Source organism: Mesocricetus auratus, unplaced genomic scaffold (genome assembly GCF_017639785.1).
Source record: "Mesocricetus auratus isolate SY011 unplaced genomic scaffold, BCM_Maur_2.0 Super-Scaffold_100010, whole genome shotgun sequence".
NCBI classification, from domain to species: domain Eukaryota; kingdom Metazoa; phylum Chordata; class Mammalia; order Rodentia; family Cricetidae; genus Mesocricetus; species Mesocricetus auratus.
This window is the reverse complement of record NW_024429194.1, coordinates 41,248,163-41,272,840: the sequence shown is the minus strand read 5'-3', so window position 1 is coordinate 41,272,840 and position 24,678 is coordinate 41,248,163. Positions and strand designations below refer to the sequence as shown.

Below are 24,678 nucleotides of genomic sequence, written 5' to 3'. Positions count from 1 at the left end.
GAAGATATTATGAAATGAAATTAACTGTTGTATATTAAGTATATATGCACAACAATTCCCAACTTTCTTATTCCACCAATGTATTTATACTTTCCTTTTGTCTTCAGTAGGAGATAGGAATCCAAATATATTGTCCATATACTAGTTTGAACTTTTTAGTTAATTCTAAAATGTTGTTATTTGGAAATGCTAACCATACCAAATGCATTCAGTTTCATTAATAGAAAACTGACCAAAGGAGATATTCTTGTTTTACAACTGATTACAACAGGAATGACATGAATTTATAAACATTTCAAATGATGTGTGTGAGGCTGGGGGGATAGCTTCATAGGTAAAGAAAGTCCGTGCCAAGCAAGGATGCAAACCTGATTATATCCAGCACCCATGTAAAACACTCCAGGTGTGGCAGTATGCACTTGTAATCCCAATGCTGAGAAGTGGAGACAGAAGGATCCTGGAGGCTCAGTGGCCAATCAGTCTAACCAAGTGATTAGCTCCAGTTTCAGTAGACCCTGCCTCAAAAAATAAAATAGGACTCCCAACCCACTGTGGTCTGAAAACTTAGTCTGCTTCTAAAACTGTGCCCTACCGTATGAGGGCCACCTTTCCTATATATGTCAAAGAATGCTCTGTGAACTGCAAATGGAGACCACAGGAAACCACAACTGTACCCAGTATACAGAGCATAAGGAGCTGCTTTATTGGTTGTCCAACACAGACTAGTCACCCTAGAAACCTAATGCACATAACAACAGTGAACTCAGTGGGTTATATATTTGTGTGTGCACAAATACAAGTACAATCAAAAGAAAAGGAGGGTATCAACTTGAGAATGGGGAGCATTGGAGAGGTTTGAGAGAGAGAGAGTAGTTGTAAGAGCTGTAAACAGAGGGGAGGAAGTGATATAAAACTATTTAACTTAAAAGGTGGGGAGAAAGACATTGAATTCTTAACCTTTCCTCTCCAGGCACACACATATATTTAAAAGTAAAATTTTAAAGACGATGCAGGTTGTAAGACTTTTTTTAATTGTTTACCAGCATATATTCCCAGGTTGCCAAACTAACTTTTAATAGTAATTTTGTTTTTCTGAGCCTATTGAAAGCACTATGTTCTTCCTGGTAAATTGCATTAACATATTTATAAAATAAAGGTCAAGTCAACCGTGGATTGCTTTGAAGAATCTTATTAGGGGTTTCTCAGATTTACATTTGACTCAGCAAATGGTTTTGTTGACTTCATTTATGTTTGTTTTATATTTCACTGATCCCTGCCTTACATTTTTAGGATTAATCAAGTACTCTGCTACCCTTTTTCCTCATTAGCATGTTCATGTACTTTTTTATTTCTATTGTATATTTGTGTGTGATATACAAGTATGGGCATGTTTAGGTCTGTGCGTTTGTGTGGGTAGAGTTGCATTCACTCACTTTGTGTACATGTGAAGAAGCCAGAAGTTGATGTCAAGTTGTTTTCCTCTATTTTTCTTTATTTTTTGAGACAGTGTCTCATTTAATCTGATGCTGGCCAGCAAAATCAAGCTCCTCCTTTTTCTTCTCGAAGTGTGTGTCACCACATCTGGCCTAGGGGTACTAGGGATCTGTACTTAGGTCTTCATGCTTGTACAGCAAGCACCTAACTGAATGAGCGAGCCCGTGGTTTCTTACAGAGTCTAGATTCCTATTGGCTTTCATTATAATATATTCTTTCATTTTTTCTCATAAAACTCAAGGATATCAAAATACATTAATATTATTCTTTTTCCTGCTATGTAATGTTGGTAGACTCAACAAAATTCTATGTTGACTCTTTCTGCCACTGTCTTGAGGAAACTTTGGTTCTCCATTGTTTTGTTGGGTGGTTAGCCTAGCTCTAGAGTCTAGACCATCAGTGTTGTCATTTCAAGATAATTTATCAGGAGACTACTAATATATTCTGTCTCATTTGTTTTGTTTTTAAAGCAGGATTTTCATAATGTGTGACCTTAGTCTCCTTGAGCTTGTATAATTAATATAGACTGTTCCAGAGGTAGGAAAGTCTTGAGTGACAGTGCTTGTTTAGAGATTCTATGTCTGTTGATGGCCTACTTTCTTCATGGAAATATTTTACCTGGAATATCACATAGCAGACAGGGTGGTAACTCTCTGGAATTGACTTTATGGTTACTACTTTCATTCTTGAGGGTTCTACTCATGATCTGACTACCTCCCAAAAGTCCTAGCTCTAAATAATCACATGGATGGTAAAGTTTATATGTATAAGCTTGGGGAAACTCATTCTATAGAATTCCACAATGTCTTTGCAGGAAATTTTATGTCTTGATCACCTACAAAATATATTACTTTTATTTCCCAAAGTTTTAACTCACTTCAAGCATCAATTCAGAAGTCCAGCATCTCATTATTTAGATGTATATATTTAATATACATCAAATACTAGTAAGATTCAAGATTCAGTAAGATTCAAGATTCAATTCATCCTTTGGTAAATTCCTTTCCAACTCTGAACTTAACACATTATGTACATCAAATATAAACAGTAAGAGAGAAACAAGACAGTTATTCTCATTTTCCCCACCCCCAAAAAGAAAACACTGTGAAGAAACAGTCAGCTTTAAAATGTAAGAAACAACACCCTGAAAGAGTTAAAAAGAAAAAAGACAATAGGCAGTTTTATCCTTATTGTTGGGAGATCTGAAAAGAAGTGAAATATCTGTAAGGATATAAAAGTGTTGGCCAGCACTATTAATTAAAACCAATTAGCACTTACTTAAAAGTTCATCCAAAATGAACAAATTATACTCCTTTCAAGTATGCATGGAACATTCACATGTACAAGAGTCTTGTGTTGAGCCAGAAAACAAATTTCAGTGAATTTAAAAGGCCTGACTGGAGGCTGGCTCCAAGGTCAAGAGCACTTGCTCTTTCAGAGGACCTGGCTTCGGTTTACTTCCTAGCACTGAATTAGGGTAGTTCACAACCATCCCTAACTTCAAGCCCTTTAAAATCATTTCATTGTATTTGATCTGAATTCCGTTTTTAAAATTATTACAGAATACACTGAGATTGAAATATTTGAATCTCTATATATGCGATTGTCCTGTTCTCATTATAGTTCTACTGTAAGTCACAGCACTCATTCACTCTCTTCACTTTTTAAAATGTACACTAAGCTAGTCATGTCTTTGTCATCATACATATAAATAAGTTATTGAATTTCAAAAATAACTTGCTGAGTTTTACTGAAGTTACCTTCAATGAGAGAGATAAAATGCCTGCTATTTAGGAAGATACTTTACATAAAAAAAAACCTCATGTTTCTATGAATGAGTTATATGATCTTAGAAAATATATTGCTTTTTTAAAATGTTTAAATGGTACTTATGTGGTATTTTAGTTCTAATAATTCGCTGATATGATTATACTTCCTATAGAAGTCACTTCATAATCATAATTTAGTTTCACTCCTAAATTCAGAGTGTTTCTTCAGAATTGACACCTAAAATAATCAATTTCAATAATGGTGTGTATCTTATCCATTGTAGGCCATATATTGTTTTGATAACTTTGCTTTCTCTTTAGAAGCTTTTATGATCATATGTATATATGATATTCCTAAGTTTCATGAAAATCTTTAGGTGTAGAATTATTCACTTATTTTAGTTGATAACTGAATAGTTAATGAGCTTGTTCAAACTAAACTAAATATATGTTCCTCCCCCACTCTCAGGTATCAGAAATATATGCTTGTTCTAGGAAATTTTCTTGGCTTTATATTTCAGTCCTTACAAAGATAAATTCCAGAATTTTTATTTTTAATTTCTACATACTCAATTTTGTTTATGGTTATTAGAATGGTTTGGTCTGGATCTCCACCAAGGTCAGCTATATTCTCTTGGTCTTTTTCTTTCTCCATAATCCTATATCTCCTCATTTCCATTCTATTGTTTTCCAAGAAACAGTATTTGTTAACATTTACATTTTGTCTTTTCCCAATGGAATGTAAGCTCCAAAAAGGTGGGAACCCTTATATCTTCACTATTGTATCTCCAATGTCTAAGAACTGTGTGACACAAAGTAGGTAATATTTCTTACTAGAAGAGAGAAAAAGGAAGGGAAGAAAGACATATCAAGTACATTATTGTAAAATCTAATATTCCACTGATATACATGAAAGCCTCTTTTCACAATAGATGTCCTTCCTGAAAGATGTTTTATATGTTAGCTGTAGCAGCTTCAACCTACTAGAAGTGTGCACTTTGTAAGGCTCATTTGTATTAATTAGACCAGTGCTCCTCTGTTATGAAAGGGAGAATGGAAATGTGTTAGCCTGCAAATTTCTCCAAAACAAGAAACATTGGGCAAAAAAAAAAAAAATAGTAAAAAACGCAAATCAACAAAGAAGTATGAGAAGAATATGTAGCTTTATATTGAGCAAATATGACAGAGAATGCCATTCCTCACTGGTTTGAAAGCACCAATACATAACACAAAGAAGACAGGGAAAACACAAAACTAAGGGCCAAACATCATATAGAGTTTGTGTTCTGAATGTAACATTTTTTAATTCACAGCATAGTGAAATTTATACAGTTGTAAATGAGATGCTTGAAGAAGAGAATCAGATTTGATTCATATTGTGCCATGTCCTAATTCTTGATGTTGGTATACTATTATTAGCACACTCCTGCAATATTTCACAAAACAAATTCAGTGATACCCATAACTGAGAGTACCTTTTCTTTTACTGTCTCTTCCCATCTAAAACTTTCCTTTATTATACCAAATCAGTTAAGACTAGTCATTTTAATTTTACAAAATGTCTCTTTGTATTAAATCTTTTTCCTTCCAATTCAGTCTTTATTACATTACATGTAATATATTCTAATGGTTACTTGTTTTAGTTTTTCCTTGCAAACTGACCTTTTCAAAGGCACCACAGTAATCATTAAAAAAAAATGGTACTTCTGACATTTGATTTCCCCAAAACAAAGCTCATCACTGATTCCCCAACTAACTACTCTAATTCACTGAATCCTTATCATCCTCATTCACACTTGATGAAGACTTACATGAAGACAGTGAGCTGTATCTATACCCTTTAATGTTATGTAGTCTTAACATGACTCTATAAAGGTAACCATCCTGTTTTTCCTCATTGATTTCTCAAATAGGGTTACCTCTGTGTTCCAAAACAGACCTCATTTTGAAAGTTGCTATATGGAAATGGGCACAAATTTCTCCTATTATCCTATTCTCCTATTGCTACAACTCACTATAAAAAGTTTTCTATTTCTATGAGGTTAGGGAGATGGCTTAGCAATCAAGAGTGCTTTTTGCTCTTCCAGAAGACCTGATCATGGTTTGCAGTATGCATGTCGGATGACTTATAAGCATCTGTAAATTCAGGCCTTAAGTATATGACACCTCCTTGCTTCCACAGTTACCTGTACTCATGTATACCCACCTACAAGTCTAAAAATCTTTAAGAGATTTGTTTCTCCATCATCTTGACTTTGGCATGGCCAAGTACTTTGCTTTGTCCTAGAGAATGCAGTAGAAATGGTTTGTGGTTTGTGTCTTCTTGTCATCTTGGGAGAAATGTTCTTAGGTGACATGAAAGGAGGCCATTTTTACTCATGGAATATGAGAAATTACAAGGTGAAAGAAACTGAAGCAGCCAACTGTCATTACTACCTTCCCGAGGAATGAGGGAAGCTAGCTCCCTACAGCATGGCACAACAGTACCACAGTAAGGAAGCGCACTGCTCAAAGAGTTGTACCTCAATGGTAGAGTGTTTTCTCGGCATAAGGCAAGCCTTGGTTTCCATCCCAAAAGTGCAAGTAAGAGTTCAGTCCAGTGTGCTTCCGAAACACATACATGAAATGACCAGAATGTTCTATTTCCCTCTAGGAAATGACTTTCAATTCTTAGTAAAATTGTTTACCATCCAGATTAACCCATAATTACATAAAGCATATTCTCTCACGGAAGTAATGTTAGGCATGTAGTAAATTGGAATTTTTCAACTCATAAATTCCTTGGAATGTAGAACTGTTGCAACAAGGCATTCCATCTTCAATATTATTTCTCATTAACTAAAGAAGATACTCTTCACGGAATCAAGTAGATGTGGCACAGCTGGGGAAGAACTGGGTTCCTGGGAGTGGACTACTATTACTAAAATGCTGCTGAAGTCAGCCCCTTTTCTTCATTTACTCAGACACCTTATACCTGGAATTAACCTGTTTCCTCTGTCAATATCATTCATTATTTGTCACCTACAGAGTACTCTGTCTGCCCTCAAGTACAACAGATTATCTGAGACATTTGAGAAGAAATTTAATTTTAGTAACTAGATACTGAAAAGAGGAATAGTTCTGCCTATTTTATGTTATAATAGTCAATTTTAACTTTAATATAATTTTTAAGTATTAGCTCTACTACAACTATTGCTTGTTTTTATGACGTGGCTTGTGGATTACATAGTAAAACTAATGAATAATGGGAAAATTTCTCCTTCTCAAATGGTTTCTCAGGATTCCATAGTCTTCATATGGCTGTTTACTGTTTAGGGAAGAGTAGCTCCTCAAAATAAAAATGCAAGTACAGTTCTTCAGAGCAACACTATCCATCAGTGGTAAACTACTTAGAAACACCTTCAAATGAAGTAAGTTGGCTACATTTGCATATAAACAAGGAAAGAAAAGTAAGTTTGAGAACGAGAATAGCATAGGCAAGTGGGAATCTTGTGTGTGCGTAACTATAATAATATAGGAAAGTGTGGCCATCAATTTGAGAGAGTGGGAGGGCTAGTGAAAGAAGGAAAGGAGGAAATCAAAAGTAATTAATTAAAATAGCTTTTAAAATACCACCAGATGGCGCTAGAGATGCCTAGGTAGTTAAGAGCACTATGTCTTTCAGAGGACCCATGTCTGTAACTTCAGTTCCAGGGAATCTGGCATCCTCACACAGACATATGCAGGCGGAACACCAATGCATATAAAATAAGAATAAATAAATTATTTAACGATATCACAAGAGAAATGACAGAAAACAAATGAGGCTCCTGAAAATAAAGTTTGGCTTATAGAAAACCCTGACCAGGTCATGGTCCTTACATTACAGTGTAATAATTTATAAGTCATGCTGTGAGTATATAGTATTAACAGAGAAGGAGTAGTCATCACTGTTGTCACCCTAATGTGAAGATTGTAAACATGGCTACATGAACTCTGACCTTTCCCACCTACTTGCCACATTCTTAGGCAGCTGCCTCTACTTTCTTCAATTACACATAAAATAACCTCAGATCTGCCTGCTCAGATGCGTTTCTTGATTTGTTTCAACATTTTAAGTTTATTAAATAAAGTTTTCCAATGATCCCAACACCTTGATTTAAATAGAATTAGTTATAATTACAATATTATGTAAGTGGGCTGGAGAGATGGCCCAGTGTTTAAGAACACTAGCTGGTCTTCCAGAGGTCCTGAGTTCATTTCCCAGCAACCACATGGTGGCTCACAACCATCTGTAATGACATCTGGTGCCCTCTTCTGGCATTCAGGGATACATGCAGACAGAATACTGTATACGTAATACATAAATAAATCTTTAAAAAAATATCATGTAGGCTATTTGTATGCCTAATCAGTCACCACCTATTTATTTTAATCAGCATGCAAACAGGTTCTCTTATGGCATTTCCATATATACTTAGTTTGGGGTGAGTTTTCCACTCCACTGCAATTCTCTTAACTCCTCACCTTTCCCAGCAATCTTCCTTACACTTTTACATCAAATAATTCTATTACCTTCGCACCCTGCCCTTAAAGCCTGTTTTTTTCCCCTTTTCATGGATCACTTTCTACTTTCCTGCATTCTACCTAAGTATACACCCACATATATGAAAATTTAAAGCTAGATTCATGAGATGGAAGAAGCAATATTTGGCATTCTGTTGTAAGCTATAGTGAGAATTTTACCTTGAAGTCTAGAACTGTCTTTTCTTTCCTATGATTACAGAGAACTTGCTTTGCCAAGAGTTACGTAGAGTGGCTCCCTGTTACCTAAGGCTGAAATGCCAACTGTAGGACAGAAGGGTGCATGGCAACAGGCCATAAAGAATATCAGCAGCAAGAAGGTCTCAAGTACATTCTGGTCAGATAATCATTTTAATTACTGGTTTTAAATGGACTATTACCTTAAGTAATGTGATTAACTACATTTATATATTAAGAATTATAGTATTTTTCTAAAGAGCATTTTTACACCTCATCCAATCTAAAGATACATCTGTACCACAGACATGTCAATTAACAACTGTTGACCTGGTGTCCCAACTGATACGAAGAAACAACCAAACTCACACACTCAGGAGTCCCCCCCCCCAAAAATACTATAGTGAAAGCTATTATATATGCAGAGGACCTGGTGCAATCCTTAGACTTCTATGTCTCTGTCATGCTGCTGTAACAGAACAGTTAGTACAATTGCGTCAACAAAATATGTAGGGCAGTACAGAATAAATCCAAAGATGTCACCAAGGGGTTACTTCTAGATTTTTTTTTTAGAATGTAGGTGTGTGTGTGTGTGTGTGTGTGTGTGTGTGTGTGTGTGTGTGTGTGTGTACATGTATGCCCAGACTGCAGCATACATGTTAAAAATCAGAAGACAGCTTTTGGGAGCTGGTTCCCTCTACTGTGGGTTCACTTAATAAGTGCTTTTACCCGTAGAGTTATGTAGCTCATTCCTGAATATTTCTAGGTTTCTAGGCAGACTGTTAAGAGTACATAATGGTTTCTTGAGATAAGAATGGCATTACTATGAAAATTAACTCCAGAACACTAGAGTTAAAACTGTCCTTAGTGTCAGGATCACAGATAAAAGAGCCATTATTAGGATTTCGGAGGACTGCCACATAGTAGAGCTCACAGTAGAGCTCACTCATATTCCCAGGCTTAAGAGGCAGATGCAGGACTTTGCAAATTATAAAAAATTAAGAGCCATTTCCATGAGTGCAGACTTTAATGAACACACCTGCTATGTATCTACTTATATTTCAAAACTAATATATACTACACATTTCCACCAGACTGCAGTTTAATTTCTGCCTAGCTCTGTTGTATTTGTAAAGCAAATTAATAATTTTATTCATGAAATTATTATACTTTTTAATACAGATAAGCTGTACTTGAAAATTGCACACAAAGACCCATACTTGAGAAGCCATACCTAAAGTCTCAATGCGGGTACCTGGACATTTTACTTGATGACATCTGAGACATCAAACTTGAGTCTCACACCATAAACGTCATGATACTAGTCGATTTGGGAGAAAGGTTAAATGGTTTAGAAACGTCAATCATTGGAACCCAGAGAATGGACTGTTGTAGTTTCAAATGATGGACCCCCATGAATTATATCTTTTAGTATTTATTCCTGTCCTTTTATAAACCCATCAAAATTACATCCCACATTTACTCCTATTACTAAATTCAATATTTGCATTTTGGGAATCCTGGCCCACAATGTAAGAAGTTTGAAATCAGTGCCTCACTCAACCCTCAGTAGAGAAGCTACTTGCTGTAAATGGGAATTAGCTCAAAGATCCACAACTGGACAATGTTCAGAGTACTCAGTCCTAAATAAGATCAAAGCCCTCCGCTCAGAGAGCTATGCAGAAGAGGAGGCAGAAAGATTTTAACCAGAAATGATGGATGACTTGAAGGAAATAGTGTCTTACAGAGACCCTGTTCCAAAGAACAAAACTATAACATACGCATATATGTGTGTGTGATTGATATATGTACAACAAATATCTTGACTAAGTGTATACTCTCAGACTTAGTAATGCCTTTGTTGAAAATAATAACATCAAAAGCAAAGTTAGCAACATTTTCTAATTAGTGATATATTTATTGTGTTTAAGAAATCACCTAGCCAAGGGTATGAAGATAAATTCCCATTTTTTTTCTAGAAACTTGTTTTGATGTTTAGGCCCATCATTCACCTTCAAGATCTACAACAGTTTTACTATCAGTCCACTTCTTGCCTGAAAAATTTAGGAGGTCTTACCATCTTTCATATCACATCATCTCTGTCCTTTTCAGTGTGAGCTGGCAGTGTTCCTGATGATGCACGGTCCTCAAAATCACCATGAGCCCCTACCTATCTTAAGGAGATCCATGTCCCTAGATCAAAATGTTGTTCAATGACTCTGAACTGTTAGGCCCATCTCCATGTCTGGCTTCTGCTGAGATGATTGACTTAACTTACAAATCAAATACACAGTATCTCTGGGGAAAGTGTCTATACCCTTGGTTCACTCTAGGGCATGAGACACACACACACACACACACACACACACACACTTTCCCCCTAAAGATGTGTATTTCCCAAGTAACTAAGTTCTAATTTCTTTTTTACATAACAGTTCCTTACTCGATTATCCCTTTTCTCTTGTAGTTTACCAGAAACAGACTAGATCATATCTCCACAATTTTCTTCTTTTAATAAATGTTCAAATTTACTGCTCCAGCACCTATGTACGGCCTGGCTGTGCATTCCTGCAACCTCAGCTTTGGGGACTGGAGGAAATATATAGGTCTTAAGAGTTTCCCAGCCAGATAGCCTAACCAAGAAGGTGAGCTTCTGGTATAGTGACTAACCTGTCTCCAGGAAATACGGTGGGTAGCAACAGAAGAAGACATTGTATTGTGGCCTCCGCAAGCATGTCTACTCAAGATTCATGTCCAAGCATCCCCCCCAACACACACACACACACACACACACACACACACACACACACACACACACACCTTTCATATTTTCTTACCAACATTGTAATACTGGCAGCACATTGTTTTCTGAGATGTCAGCAGCCATATATTTATCCTCTGCACTTCCTCAACTCACAACAATAGACTTTTTTTCTATTATGCAACTTATAGTTTATTCTTTCTTTACCTATTAACCAACTGCAAAGCAACTTTGTGATTGCAGCATATACTCTTGGAGCTGCCATAAAAAGATGCTATCAATGGAAGGTTTGAAAAAATTCCACATTCCTTCTAAATATGGCATGCCAGCTTTAATAGGGCAAACTCACAAAGGCTCTAGGAGGCAATGCTCTGTGGTTTTTTTCCACCTCCCGAGACGTGTATCATCCTTGATTTATGGTAGCACAACTCTAGTCTGTTATTTCCACAATGCTGTCATCTCATTGTCCTTGTTTTCCAAAGTCTACTTCCTTTTCTCTGGATTTATGGTTCATCGTTAAGTCCAAAATAATCTTGGTATTAAGTTCCTTAATTGAATATGCAAAGACCCTATTACTATCACAAGTTAACCTATAGTTACACTCTTAGGAACCAGGTTTCAGTTCATGAACATCTTTGGGAATAAAAACGTCAATTTAAATGTTTTACTCCCCTCTCTGCTTCCATAGGTATAATAAAAACTCACCTATAATTCTTCCTTTATTCTTATATAGTTAAGATGTGTCACCCACACCCCAACCTTTTCCAAGATTTGTCTTTGGATTCTACAGTTTGAATGTGTTTTACATAATACATAAACAGATGGATGGATGGACAGATAGGTAGATATTCAGGCTGAAATTCTGCTTTTTACATGTTTGATTTGTTGCTTGCAATTTTGGAAATTTCTCATTCATTATTATTTCAAATCTTTCTTTTGTCCCATTCTCTTTTTCTTTCCTTTTGATACTACAATACATATCTGACACACCACCTGGCATTGTCTCAGAATTCATACATTTAAGTTCCTGAAGTTTCAATAGTCTATGCTATATGTCTTTCCTTGGCCATGTGCAGACTACATATGACCTCACCAATGGCAAGCTAAAGTTGTAGTGCTCTTAATTTGTAGCATAAACTTCCAGTTCCTCCTGATTTTCCATCTGTTTACATTACAAACCTATTATGTTTCCTACTTTATGTATTAAAGCTCCTAATATAATGTTTTAAATTAAGATTTTCAATATGACAATCAAACTCCTTTTGTCTTGAGTTTAGGTCAAATAATTGCTGTGTCTCTTGAGTGTGTCTTCTTACTAATATGCCTTGCAGAGTTTTGTTGAATGCTGAGCATGATATACAATGTAATAGCAGGTAAGTAAACCTTTCTATTATTGTGTTATATAAACTAAAGAAATTGCTATTGCTATAGGTGCTAGATACTTCAGAGTACCATTTTATTAATATATATTCACTGTAAAAGTATAAGTTTTATTATTATATTCTTACATTTATATGAGATATTCTTTGATATTATCTATTCCTTTTACCCTTTCCTGTTCCCACTCCTACTGATTCCCTTTTTCTTTCCAAATAGTCATACTTTCTGGTTCAAGTTGTTTTTCATTTTAAATCTAGTTTCTATATATGAGAGAAAACAGAAGATACTTATCTTTCTGGGCCTGTTTTAACATGATTATATCTAATTCCATCCATTTTCCTGCAAAATAATAATTTGCTTCATTTTGACTAAAGTGTGTGTGTGTGTGTGTGTGTGTGTGTGTGTGTGTGTGTGTTTTCTTTGTCCATTAACATGTGGAAAGGCGGGTCAAGTAAATGACTTCACTATTGTGAAAATTTGTAGGAGAAGCAGTTGGTTGTCTTACCAGTAAGGTAACTTAGATTCCTACAGGCCTAGAGAAACATGAGATTATTTTTTAGTTTTTTGATGAATATCCATACTGATTTTCATGGTGGTGACATTATTTTCTACCAATAACATATATAAACTTCTTATTGATCTATCTTTACAAGAATTTCTGTTCCTGAATATCCTGATGCTTGCCATTCTGACGAAGGTGAGATGGGATCTCAGTTTAGTTCTGATTTGCATTTTCCTGATGGCTAAGTATGCTGAACATTTTCCAACATATTCATTGGCCATTTGTACTGACTGTTCAATTCATTTGCCTATTTGATTGGATGATAAAGGGCTTGATTATCAGTTTTATGAACTTTTTTATACTCTGAATTTATTGTTCTTGAGACGGGTTCTACTTATGTAGCCCTTTCTGGCCTGGAACCCTCTGTATAGACCAGACTGGCCATGAACCCATAGAAATACAACTGCCTCTACCTCTTGAATCTTAGAATTAAGGCATGAACTTCTACACCCAGCCTGTGCTCTGGATATTAATCTTCTGTTGGCTGAGTTGTTGACACAAATTTTCTCCCATTCTATAAGTTATTGCTTCACTTCATTGTTTAATTTATAATGCAGAAACTGTGGCGGGGTGAGAGAAAGGGTACATTCACCTATGTATGTGCATATGGAAGCCAGAGGTCAATATCAAATGTTTTCATCTATAGCTCTCCACCATGCTTCTGAGACCAGTCTCTCACTAAACCTAGACCTTCCATTTTATCTAGACAACCTGGCCAGCAGAAACCCTGGGATTCCTCTGTCTCCAATGCCCCTTCCTATGATTACATACACCAGATTTTACATACCAGTTTTTACATGGGTGCTGGATATTAACTCAGGTTTTTATGCTTGCAGAGCAAACACTTCATACACTAAGCTATCTCGCCAGTCCCTACAAACATTTTAATTTCATGCACTCTAATTTGTCAATTTTTATTTCCCATGTTTTTACATGTATTCAGAAAGTACTCGTATCTGTATCTTAATGAATTTTTCCTAAAACAGTTTCAAAGTTTGGAGTTTTATCTTTTATCTAGTTTGTATACATTTTGACAGGGTGAGAGGCAAGGATCTAGTTCACTCTACCACATGAGAACCAGTTTTTGCAGAACCATTTGACTCACTCTTGGGAATCAGATGTCTACAGCTCTGTGGGTTTGTTCTGGGCCTTCCTCCTTCCCAGTGCTTTCCATTCTGGTTTTATCCCAGTACTTTGATAAGTCCTTGTTAGCATGGCTCTATTCTATAATTGGAAACCAGGTATTTGATACTACAACATTACTAACTGTTCAGAATTCCTTTGGTTATTTGAGATTTTCTTTGAAGAATGTCATTGTAATTTTGGTAAGGATTGCATTGGACTATAAAGGACTTAGGGTAGTATATATATCTATTCACAATATTCTGCTGATCCATTGAATTGGATGTTTTTCCATTTACTATTTTCATTGGTTTCTTTCATTGGTGTTTTACATTTATTGTAGACCTTTCACTTCTAGAGTTAGGATTATTCCTTTATTTTTGTATTTGAAGCTAATATGAAATGGATTATTTCCCTCAGCATAATTGTAACTGTATATTTTAAAAGTAACTCTATTTTGTATGTTGATTTTGTATCCCATTATGTTTTGGAAATACTTATCAGATTGAAAAGTTTGATTGGGGAGTCTTTATCAAGGTCTTTTCTTTTAATTTTCATTTTTGTGTGTCTGGGGTTTTGCTGGCATGTCTGTGCACCATGTGCATACCTAGTATGGAAGACAGAAGAACTCACCAAATCCCTTGGAACTGGAGTTACAGACAATTGTGAGCTGCAACGTGGGTGCTGGGAATTGAACCCTGGCCCTCTGGAAGAGCAGCCAGTGCTCTTAGTTGGCTGGGCCACTCTCTATCAAAGTTTTTTTTTAGTATCAATTCATTTGCAATTAAGGCAGCTTTTTAAACAGTTGTTTCCATGTTATATCTTTCATATGCTTTATTGATTTTGATAAGAATTCCAGTGATGTATTAGGTAAGAATGTAAAGAGTGGACCCCCTTGTCTTTGATTTTAGGGAGGGAGGAAAGGAAGGAGAGGGAGAGCAGTGAGAGAGAGAGAGAGAGAGAGAGAGAGAGAGAGAGAGAGAGAGAGAGAGAGAGAGAGAGACTATACCATAAATATACCCTAGACAAATTATAAACAAGTTGGTTTCATTCCAGAGATTTAGGAATAGTTCAACATAAGTAGATTAATATAACACATACATATATAATACTCAGAGGCATAGATCTTATTATTATAATCTTATTGTCTCAATAGATTCAGGAAAAGCCCTTGACCAAGATCAGCATTCCATTATTTATAAAAGCCCTGAAGAAATTCAAAATAGAAAGAAAGAACATAACCACCCTCTATCTATGTTTAGATAGATGGTAGATGATAGACTGATAGAAGCCCTAATTTCTTGAATGGTATCATCCCATGATTTTTTGGCTTCTCAAGCTTTTGCTGAAAGAAAAGATCTAATGTTATTCTGATGGCAATGCCTTTATAAGTACATTGACATTTTCCTCTGGTAGCTTTTTGCTGTGTTGTGTTTGACAGTCTTGCTGTTACCCTTCATGTATTCTCAATTTAATCACCAGTGACTGAAATCCTACTCTTCTACTACATGCACACTTGGGTTTAGTGTCTTGGAGGTTTGGTCTCTCGATTATATCCCAAAGTTTTTCAAAGTCATAGGCTTCCTTTATTTTTTCTTGTTTTGACTGATGTCTAAATGTACTCTTGCCGGGCGGTGGTGACGCACACCTTTAATCCCAGCACTCGGGGGAGGCAGAGGCAGGTGGATCTCTGTGAGTTCGAGGCCAGGCTGAACCAATAGCCTCCAAAACAATACAGAGAAACCCTGTCTCGTAAATACCAAATAAATAAATAAATAAATAAATGAAAATGAAAAAACAAATGTACTCTTGACCTTTATTTTGTTTTTTTTCTTCTGCTTGATGTAGTCTATTGGTGATAGTTTCCACTTGTTTATTATAATTTATTATTACTATTATTTGTTTGTTGTTTAATTTGTTTCCTTGCTGAATTTTCAATCCATGTTGCAGACTTTATTTATGATCTCCGTTAAAGTCATTGATCAGGTTTAAAAATAGGCTTTTGAATTCTTTGTCTTACATTTCATCTTATTTCAGCATCTTTGGTTTTACCTATTGAGGAGTTACAATTAGATAAGGAGTCATATTGTCTAAATTTTTCATATTTCTTGTGGTTTTATACTGTGACTTAACATCTAATATGATATATATATATTTCCTTTCCTTTATATATATTCATAACTTTTAAGAGGATAGTTTTCTCTTGGGCTTCTGGTTCACACTACTCTTTAAAGGAGAAGAAGCAGAGATTAAAAACAAAACAATTATTTGTCCAGAAAAGTTATTAAAATGTATTAAAATGCAAATGACTACCTACATCCTTAGTAAGGTTATAAAATATCTCAGATCCTAAATATAAAAACAAGGATGTTTAAAAGTTGTTAATGCTAAAGTTAATAATAAGTAAAAAGTGTGGAGGATTTGGAAAGGGTTAAGAGATAAAGTGAGGAAGGAGTATATAGGAAAATATAACAGGTAGGAAGAAAACTAAAACTATAGATACAAGCAATCACAAAGCAGAACAAGAGGAACAAAACCAAGAAAAATAAAAAGCTACAAGGGGAGTAACTAGAAAAATAATACCAGAGCCAGTGTTTCCTCCCTGCTTAGATACTGTGGATTGTCTTTTTAACTTTTACTGCAAGTCTTCCACCCACTGAGGGACTCACTTGTGAATCCCTTCAAGGTCCTCCTCAGAGTCTGCAGCTATTTCCTGATCTCGCACAAGAGCTCTTTTAGCTTGGTAGTTAAGTGTGTGAAAAGGAAGTAGTCTTAATCTGGTGATTAAATCTCAGTCTTAATCTGGTGATTAAATCTCAGTGTACCCATGAATTTAACAACTGTTTCTAACTCACATTCCTACTTAAGTGAGAGACAACCAGCAATAAAAATGGGAAAGAAGTTCTTCCTTCAGGTGGTAAATCTTTCTCCTAAAGAATCTTTGTTACAGATAATGCCTGAGCCCATTTCACATTGGTTCTCTTCCTCCTTACATGCTAGAGCCATAGCTGTCCCCTCTTAGCTTTAAGTTTTCAAATGTGTGAGTCCATGAATGAATGAAGGTCCATGTGGTTAGTGTGCCATATGGCTTCTACAACTGTAAACAGAATTTGGCTGTGACTCTGGATTTTCCTGTCTCCCAGTATTTCAAGGTAGCAATTAGCTTGGCAATCTCAAATCTCTGACAGATTCATGGTAAGAAATTAGCTTTTGAGTTTCTCACTGTTTTAGTCTAAAGATAGTAGTGATATTGTCTACTTTCTTTGTATGCTGGGCCTGAAACCACAAGTCCTGAAAATGTCCTTAATAGTATAATATTTAAAAATTCAAATATTTCCCCCATGGTTGTCAGCTAAGTCTTTGTCCTATGTCCTCTCTACTACTATAGAGTAGTGTTGCATTGTTACTTCTCTTCATTGCCTTGTATCAACTAATGAGTGTATAGAAATGTAATGAAATGTCTGTACCTTCAATGCTCCAAATGATGACACAGAAGTAATACTATTCTGTATGCAAAGGAGTTAATATTAGTGTTAGCTCCTAACCTTTAATATTTCAGTGAGTGTTTCCTACAATAAGTTCGTTTCTTACATAACAAAACAACAGTTCTTACAAGCCAAAAATTCAACACTGGCTTTTTGTTTTTTATTTGCAGTGTTGGAGATGATGCCAGAATGTGGTTTATGGATGGTAGACTGGAGATATAGCTCAGTAACTACTGCAGATATAGCTACATCCCTAACCTGATAAATATCTTTATCTAATTTATCAACCATACTTCAGTTTTCTTGCTTTTCTAAGAAAAATTGTCCCTCTGACAATATTCTACTCTGTATTACACATTAATCCTTTGTCATATATCTTCCTAGTATCTCAGTCAAGAACAATTCTTCATGACATGACATTGTGAACTTTTATCTCTCTTGCCCAGTCATTCTTTCATTTTCTCATCCATTCTATTTATTATCACCCTGCCCTGTCTACCTAAACACCTGCCTACAAACCATTCCATCTTTTCTGTGTCATCGCTGTGACCTCATGCATGTGGTTTTTTATGTAGTTTTGAGACACTGTGTCATGTAGGCCACATTACGTGACCTAGGGTGGCCTTGCAGTTTTCATCATCTTGCCTCCCCCTCCTGAATATGGAGACTGCAGGTATATGTCACCATGCCTCAAACCCTGGGGCATTGTGAATGCTTACTAGCGCTCTTATCAGCTTAGCTTCATCCCTGTCCCACTCTTGTTTCCTGTAGTTCATTACTGTCCTTACTGAGATGGGGGTGTAGATCAGTTGGTAAAGCATTGGCCTAGCATTCACAAAGCTTGGGTTCAATTCCCAGCATACTCATAATCCAGGTACCCCAGAGGTGGAAACAGGAAGATCAGTTCAAGATCATTCTTAGCTATACAGTTAATTAAGGCCAGCATAGGACACATAAGACCCTTTTTGGGAGGGAGAGAGGAAGGGAGGGAGGGAACTAAAAAGTTTGATACTCAAATATTCCCCCATTTGGCAGAAGACACTTCTAAAAGCCAGCTCCTGCACTGGTGTTCCCTGCCTCATTGTATACCCTGTGTTCCTGAGCAGATATCTCTAACACAGATGTGTAGGACATTTCATCATTACCCTTACCTTGGTGTTTTAAAAATCACCTTGACATTTCATTTTCTTTAAAAATTAGTTTAATGTACTTACAAAACAGCAACATACATTTATTTTTTTAAACCAGGGGCTTGATCATAGCTCAGTGTAGAGTGCAGGTTTGGCATGCAGGGGGCCCATGTTAAATTTCCAGCAGCAAAGAAAACAATAATTCCTTTTTTAAAAAACTGATCATAAGAAATTTTAAAGTATATGGCTATATTTAAAATTATTAAATCCCAATTTTTATTTTCAGTATCTATTATTATCTAACTATATATAATTCACCTCCAATTTACTCAATATATTAGTAGTGAAATCTTTCTTCATGTTTTCCCAAATGCAGCCTTACCTGAGGAGTCCAGTAAAAAGTGGGGCTCAATCTGTAGAGTTTTCTTTTATGGAAACTCTGAAGGGGCCTTGTTCGGGCAGCTGTACTCATGATAGCCAAGGATGGAGATTTCAATCTTGTCCTGTCTTTTCTCCTTTTCTTACTGTGCTTCTGATTAAGTAACCAGCTACTGGAGGAAGAGAGCTCATCTAAATTCTCTGAAGCACTGAAATGTATGAAATATTGGAGATGGGGGATAAAATAAAATGAACAAAAGACAAAGAAAACTAAATGTAAAATGTAAATTTTCTTGGTTTATTATGATAAAAGAGTATTCACTTTTAGCCAATTTTGTGATAACAGCAGGTAAAATAATTGACATTCATGGAGAATTTACATAGCAAAAATATAGAAATAATTTCTATTTTCTGCTACAAAAGGTATGTCTTCAAAGTTAAAATGTTCTTTAGCATAAAATGAATGTTCCTTGTAAATCAGTAATTCACATACAACATAGTTTTAACTATTCATGCCAATTTCCTTTTGCATGTGGATGAAGTACATCAGAACCAAAGTTTAAAAAGTACCAAGGTCTCCTCACTGCATCTTTAGTTCCTCTGAAATACAAGTTTACTGCATACGAAGTTTCAGTGAATTCTGGAACACCTTCAATCCTATTATAGTTTAGAACCCTTTAAACTTCTAAGTTAAAACAATAAAGTAATGAAATAAGTTATACATGAAAAATATAATTTTACAATTACTCTTTATACCAATTTTTAACATTACATTTAAGGTTTTGTGAACTGAAGTTTCCAGAAAATTAAGGCATCTATTTTGAAGATTTTACAAACTGTCAACTTAAAATTTCATGATTATGTTGGAATATTATACATCAAGAGAAAATGATCTTGGAGTATATTTAGTCCTGTGATAGTCATTTGCAACCCATCTCTGAATCTGATCTAGTTTTATTTTTGACTAACAGTAAAATAAAGCCCCTTTGGACTATATTAATAAATTATTACCAGATCACCACCTTCTACCATTACAAAAACTAAGAATGTCAAGAGATAGTACCTGAAAATGGTGACAGTTGCCTAGCTTTGCTGGGCCTGGCCTACTTGAATCTCTAACCCTGTATTTGGTAGGTGCCTTATGTATGAATTTCTTTTGTTCATAAAAATGTTCCACAGTGGAACATATCATTCAAGGCAATCTGAATCTGTTCCTAAGTGTAATTACTCAGAATAATATGTCTTGAAAATTTTGGAGAACTGTTTGATGTTGACACACTTCACTTACATTATTAGTATACTTCTTATACTAATACACTGATATATGCTATGTAATATACTATGTATTAATATAAAGTAAGCTTTTCAACAACAGGTACTAATTGCAACTTTATGCAGTCCTACACTAGTTGACTTAGTCGTCTACTGTTGAGTGAATTTCAAATAAGCTAGGTAGACACAGGGTGTAAATGACAAACAGCACACTAATGAAAGGGTGACAAACTGTGGTGTATTATAGCAGAACTTTATGTGACCACTCAACACCTGCTGGGACAACTACTAACTACACTTTGCTCCATTATAATTCATCTCCATATCATTAGCCTTGCAAATTTGTTTGACTCTATCATGTATCTGACACCATGCTGTATCTGAAAAACCCCACATAAGGGCAGAAAAGCTGGGTTAGCCCTATTCCATGACACATGCCCACACTCCTTCCTGGAATTCTTCACCTTTCCTATACCTTAACTCAAGAAAAATCACTCCTCTATCATTTTAAGTTTGGGCATAAAAGGAGCTATTGGAGATTTGGGATATTTTCTTCCTGAGAAGCCAGTTATTACTGCTTCACCATGTAACTCTGTCGTGTAATAAACTCACTCCAAATGCCTTACTTATGATTTCTTTAATGGTGACAAGAAGATGGAAACATTGAGTAGAGGTATCTGTTTGTCCTCTACCTGTGGAATATCACTAACTAAATAATGCTATTTGACTTAAGAACATTTGGTGTTTGCAGGTAAATAAGAGTCACAGTTCTTGTAAGGCCTAGAGAAATAGCTCAGTCTGCAAAATACCTGCCATGGAAGCTTGCTTGCTTTTTTTTTTTTTTCCATGACCTCCAGTACTGGAACAGGAGACAGGCTTAAATGAAATCTAAAACTCAGCAGCATGGATGCACTCCAGGTTCAGTGAGACCTTATTTCTGAATGTAAGGTGGAGAGTGCTTGAGAGAGACATCTAGTTTCCACATGCATGCATACAACCACAGAACATATACATATACCATACCCCTATACACATTCATACACACACAAAAGATACTGTTTTCTCTAACAGTATTGCTTTTAAATCATATTATAGCTACTATAAAAATATTCTTTTAGAGTGGATAAAACAAAAATTTCAAGAATGCTTACACAGCAATAGGAAAGCAAAAACATCTGAAGACACCTGGATAGTTTATGTTGATGAAAACAAAAGGAAGAATTAAGCAGGGATGATGGTAAGTATAATACACTCAACAACTATATCAGTGATATTTGTAGTGATCAGTAATAACACAAAACTGTCACCTAAAGTCTTTTGCCTGTCCTGGTGACAATGGTGTGTAATATGAGCCACCCTGGAAGCCTCAGCAATGAAATCAGACTATAAGTTCAAGGCTTGCCTGGGATACAGAATAAGGCAAAGACCAGCCTAGGCAATTTAGTGAGTCCTATCACTAAAATGTAAAAAGTACAAAGTGCTAGATCATATACCATGCCCAGATAAAAGGGATTTTTTTTCTAGGCTAAAGCCAAATATTATAATATTTAACTGAGATATATAGCTTCTCAAATACCTGTACTTCTGATACAGTTCCAAAAGTTTTTAAAAAGTACACACACACACATGTAATTTGTGGATAGAGCACTTGCCTAGCATGTATAAGACTCTAGACTCAATTTACAGTACAAAATAAATCCTTAAGCTGTAGACTTTTAATTTTTTATTAGGATTTCTACTACATTTAAATTGGCTGCTGAAAACAAAAGAAAAATAGTAGACTTAACAACGAAATATAAAGTATAGATTTTGCTGGATACTGATCCTAACAACTCAGTCAATAAAAGATTACTTTAAGGATGAAAAGTTGAATATGACTAGAAGACTTCATGATAATGATAAATTATGGTTAGTATAATAACTGTACATTTGAGAAGTAGAGTCAGAAGGGTTTAGGAACTCAAGACCAAGGTAACAAAATACAATAATGTTAAAATAGAGTATTACATATTTTTTAAAAAGTCCATCACAGAAACTGTTTAGTGTTAAAATAATAGTCTCCAGAATTTACTTTTAAAATATTTCTGGAGTAAACAATCATGCTAGAAATAGAAATCACTTAACTGAATTTCAAGCAAAATAATTGAGATTATTAAGTCTAGAAATAGGTGGATTTATTTTTAATACAGTCTCTATGTTTAATTTTCTATGGAGAAAAACTGATTATTATATTGTTATTTATAGTCTTACCTCTGGCTACTTCAAATGGAACCTTTTATTATTATTTCTTTTTGTAGTTGTTTTTAATAAAAGTTCTTACTATGTAAGCCAAATCTAGCCTCAAACTTGGTATGGCCCAAGCTGGCCTGGCCTAGAATTCATGGTCCATCTATGCCAGCCTCTAAAGAACTGGGACTCCAGGCATATGCCACAATGCCTGTCTAAAGAGGATTTAAAAGCATGAAGACTAAACTTAAGAACAAAAACCCAATGTAAGAATTGTAGTATGTGGCTGGGACCTGTAAGCCCATCAACTGCACAGTGAGAGATAAAAGACATGCAGATCCTGGAAGCTGGGCCTACCTGGTGAAGATTCGTGTCGCAAAAGGTAGAAGGTACCTGAAGGACAACCTCAACAGTTGTCCTCTGACCTCCGTAAGCGTGCTGGGCATACAGACACATGGGTACTCATATGTACCACCAGACATAAATTAAAGCTAAAATACTTTCTAAACCCAGCCTTCTAAGATGAAATATTATTTTCACTAACATTTTGCTGTATACCCCTCAAATATTTTTTCTAAGAAATCATTGTATAGTAAATTCTGTATTCTCATTTTTTTAATTAATAGTACAAAGTAAACATGTTCTTATGTAATTATATATATATCATGATTTTAGTGATATATTACCCTGTATAAAATTTGTTTTTACACTTGCATCATTAGCAATAAAAAGAATGAAAGGAAGCCTAATAACTCCTCTATTGGCACTACTTTAAAAGCACAGCAGGGAAGTTTCATTTCCCCATAGACTTCATACACTTAGCTAACATGATAATTAGTGTCATCCATCAGAATTCAAAACTATACTGAAAACACTGACTCAGAAAATACCAAATATGCTCATAATTAGAAGTGACTATTGAAAATATTGTGATCTTAAAATGTACTTTACGTTGTGACTAGTTTGACAGCTTAGCTGCAGCTATTCAATTATAACACCTGACTAGAAGGAATGGTTGCATTTCACATGGAATAATTACCGTTAATGGAAATAACATGGCAAGGATTCACTGGAATTTAATTTTATACCCCATTCTGGAACTCATTAAGGCAAAAATCAAACAAAATTTTAGACCATTTCAAGTAGAAATTCACTTTCTCAGAGATAATAAAATATAGCATCATATGTTCATTTTCAAATATCTGATCTAAAAACTTAGACTACCTCATTGACAGAATGCAATTCTTCATTTACTTGGAGATTTAAACGTATTTATTTGGTTCTCAGTAACTCATCTCAGGCTTGTGCTAGGATTAATAAAGCTAAAAGATTAAACCCAATTTCACCACTTTCGGGTGGGTGGTGCCCTTCATTAATAAATGAGGGTTAGGAGTCAATGAATAACAGTAAGTGCACAAACAAGTTCAACAGAAAAATGATAAGCACTGATTTTAAAGATATGAGAAGAGATTATCATGATACTTATAAAAATGACCTAAAATATTAAAAAATACCATAGTTTATTTGACTCCTCCAATAGTTACATTAAAGGCTAAACTTTAAAATATAAGTTGCTTCCATAATATGCAAAATTATGATGTTAAACTAGGATGAGTACACTCCAATAGAACTAAAACATTTTACTTGTGAGGTTAGTTGTATGACATGCCAGCTACACAGAATGCAGCTAAAATCAAAAAAGGCCTTCATTTAACCAAGAGAGACTTCAATATGGCATGCATGCAAGCTTACGTTACTTTTAACAGAAGCTTTCTCTTCCTATAAAATGTCACCTACTGCTTTGAATTTCTCGTTTTCAAGATATCTAGTTAGTGTGTGTGTGTGTGTGTGTGTGTGTGTGTGTGTGTGTGTGTGTGTGTGTTTGCATCCTTATAAAGAGCAGAAGAGGATCTCTTTAGAGAATGAGTTGCAGGCATTTAAGAGCCACTCAGTATGGGTGCTAGGATCAGGAAATCCAATCCCCATGATAGGGCAGCAAGCACAGGTCCAAATTTTGTATACTCTAATCCAGAGGCAAAGTAGGTAAGAAGCAGAACTGATAGAGGCAGCCGTGATAGCAACAGAAAACTGACATGACTATTGTAGAGGAAAAATAAGGACAGTATCTTTTTCCTTTTTTCTTTTTCTTTCTTTCTTTTTTAATACAGGGTCTCCTACATCCCACACAACTTCCTCAGTGTTACAATTAGAGGTGTGAACATCCACATGCAGTTTAGGAATGGAATGGAATTTAGAGCCTCATGTAGGCTAACACTGTATCAGTTGAGGTATACCCCCAGCAAACCCCCCAACATTGTTTTAAGAATGTCAATTATTTGTAAGAAACTGCAATGCATAT

At 35.3% G+C, this 24,678-nt stretch overlaps 1 protein-coding gene across 7 annotated transcripts in view; it reads right to left on the bottom strand.

The window, feature by feature from the left end:
* Kansl1l (KAT8 regulatory NSL complex subunit 1 like) overlaps positions 1-24,678 on the bottom strand; it is a 90,317-nt gene that overhangs the window by 19,662 nt on the left and 45,977 nt on the right. For all 7 annotated transcript variants that reach the window (XM_005070546.4, XM_021227408.2, XM_021227409.2 and 4 more), the window contains exon 6: positions 18,826-19,030. In XM_005070546.4, coding sequence (XP_005070603.1) covers positions 18,826-19,030 — 205 coding nt within the window. The remainder of the gene's footprint in view (positions 1-18,825; positions 19,031-24,678) is intronic.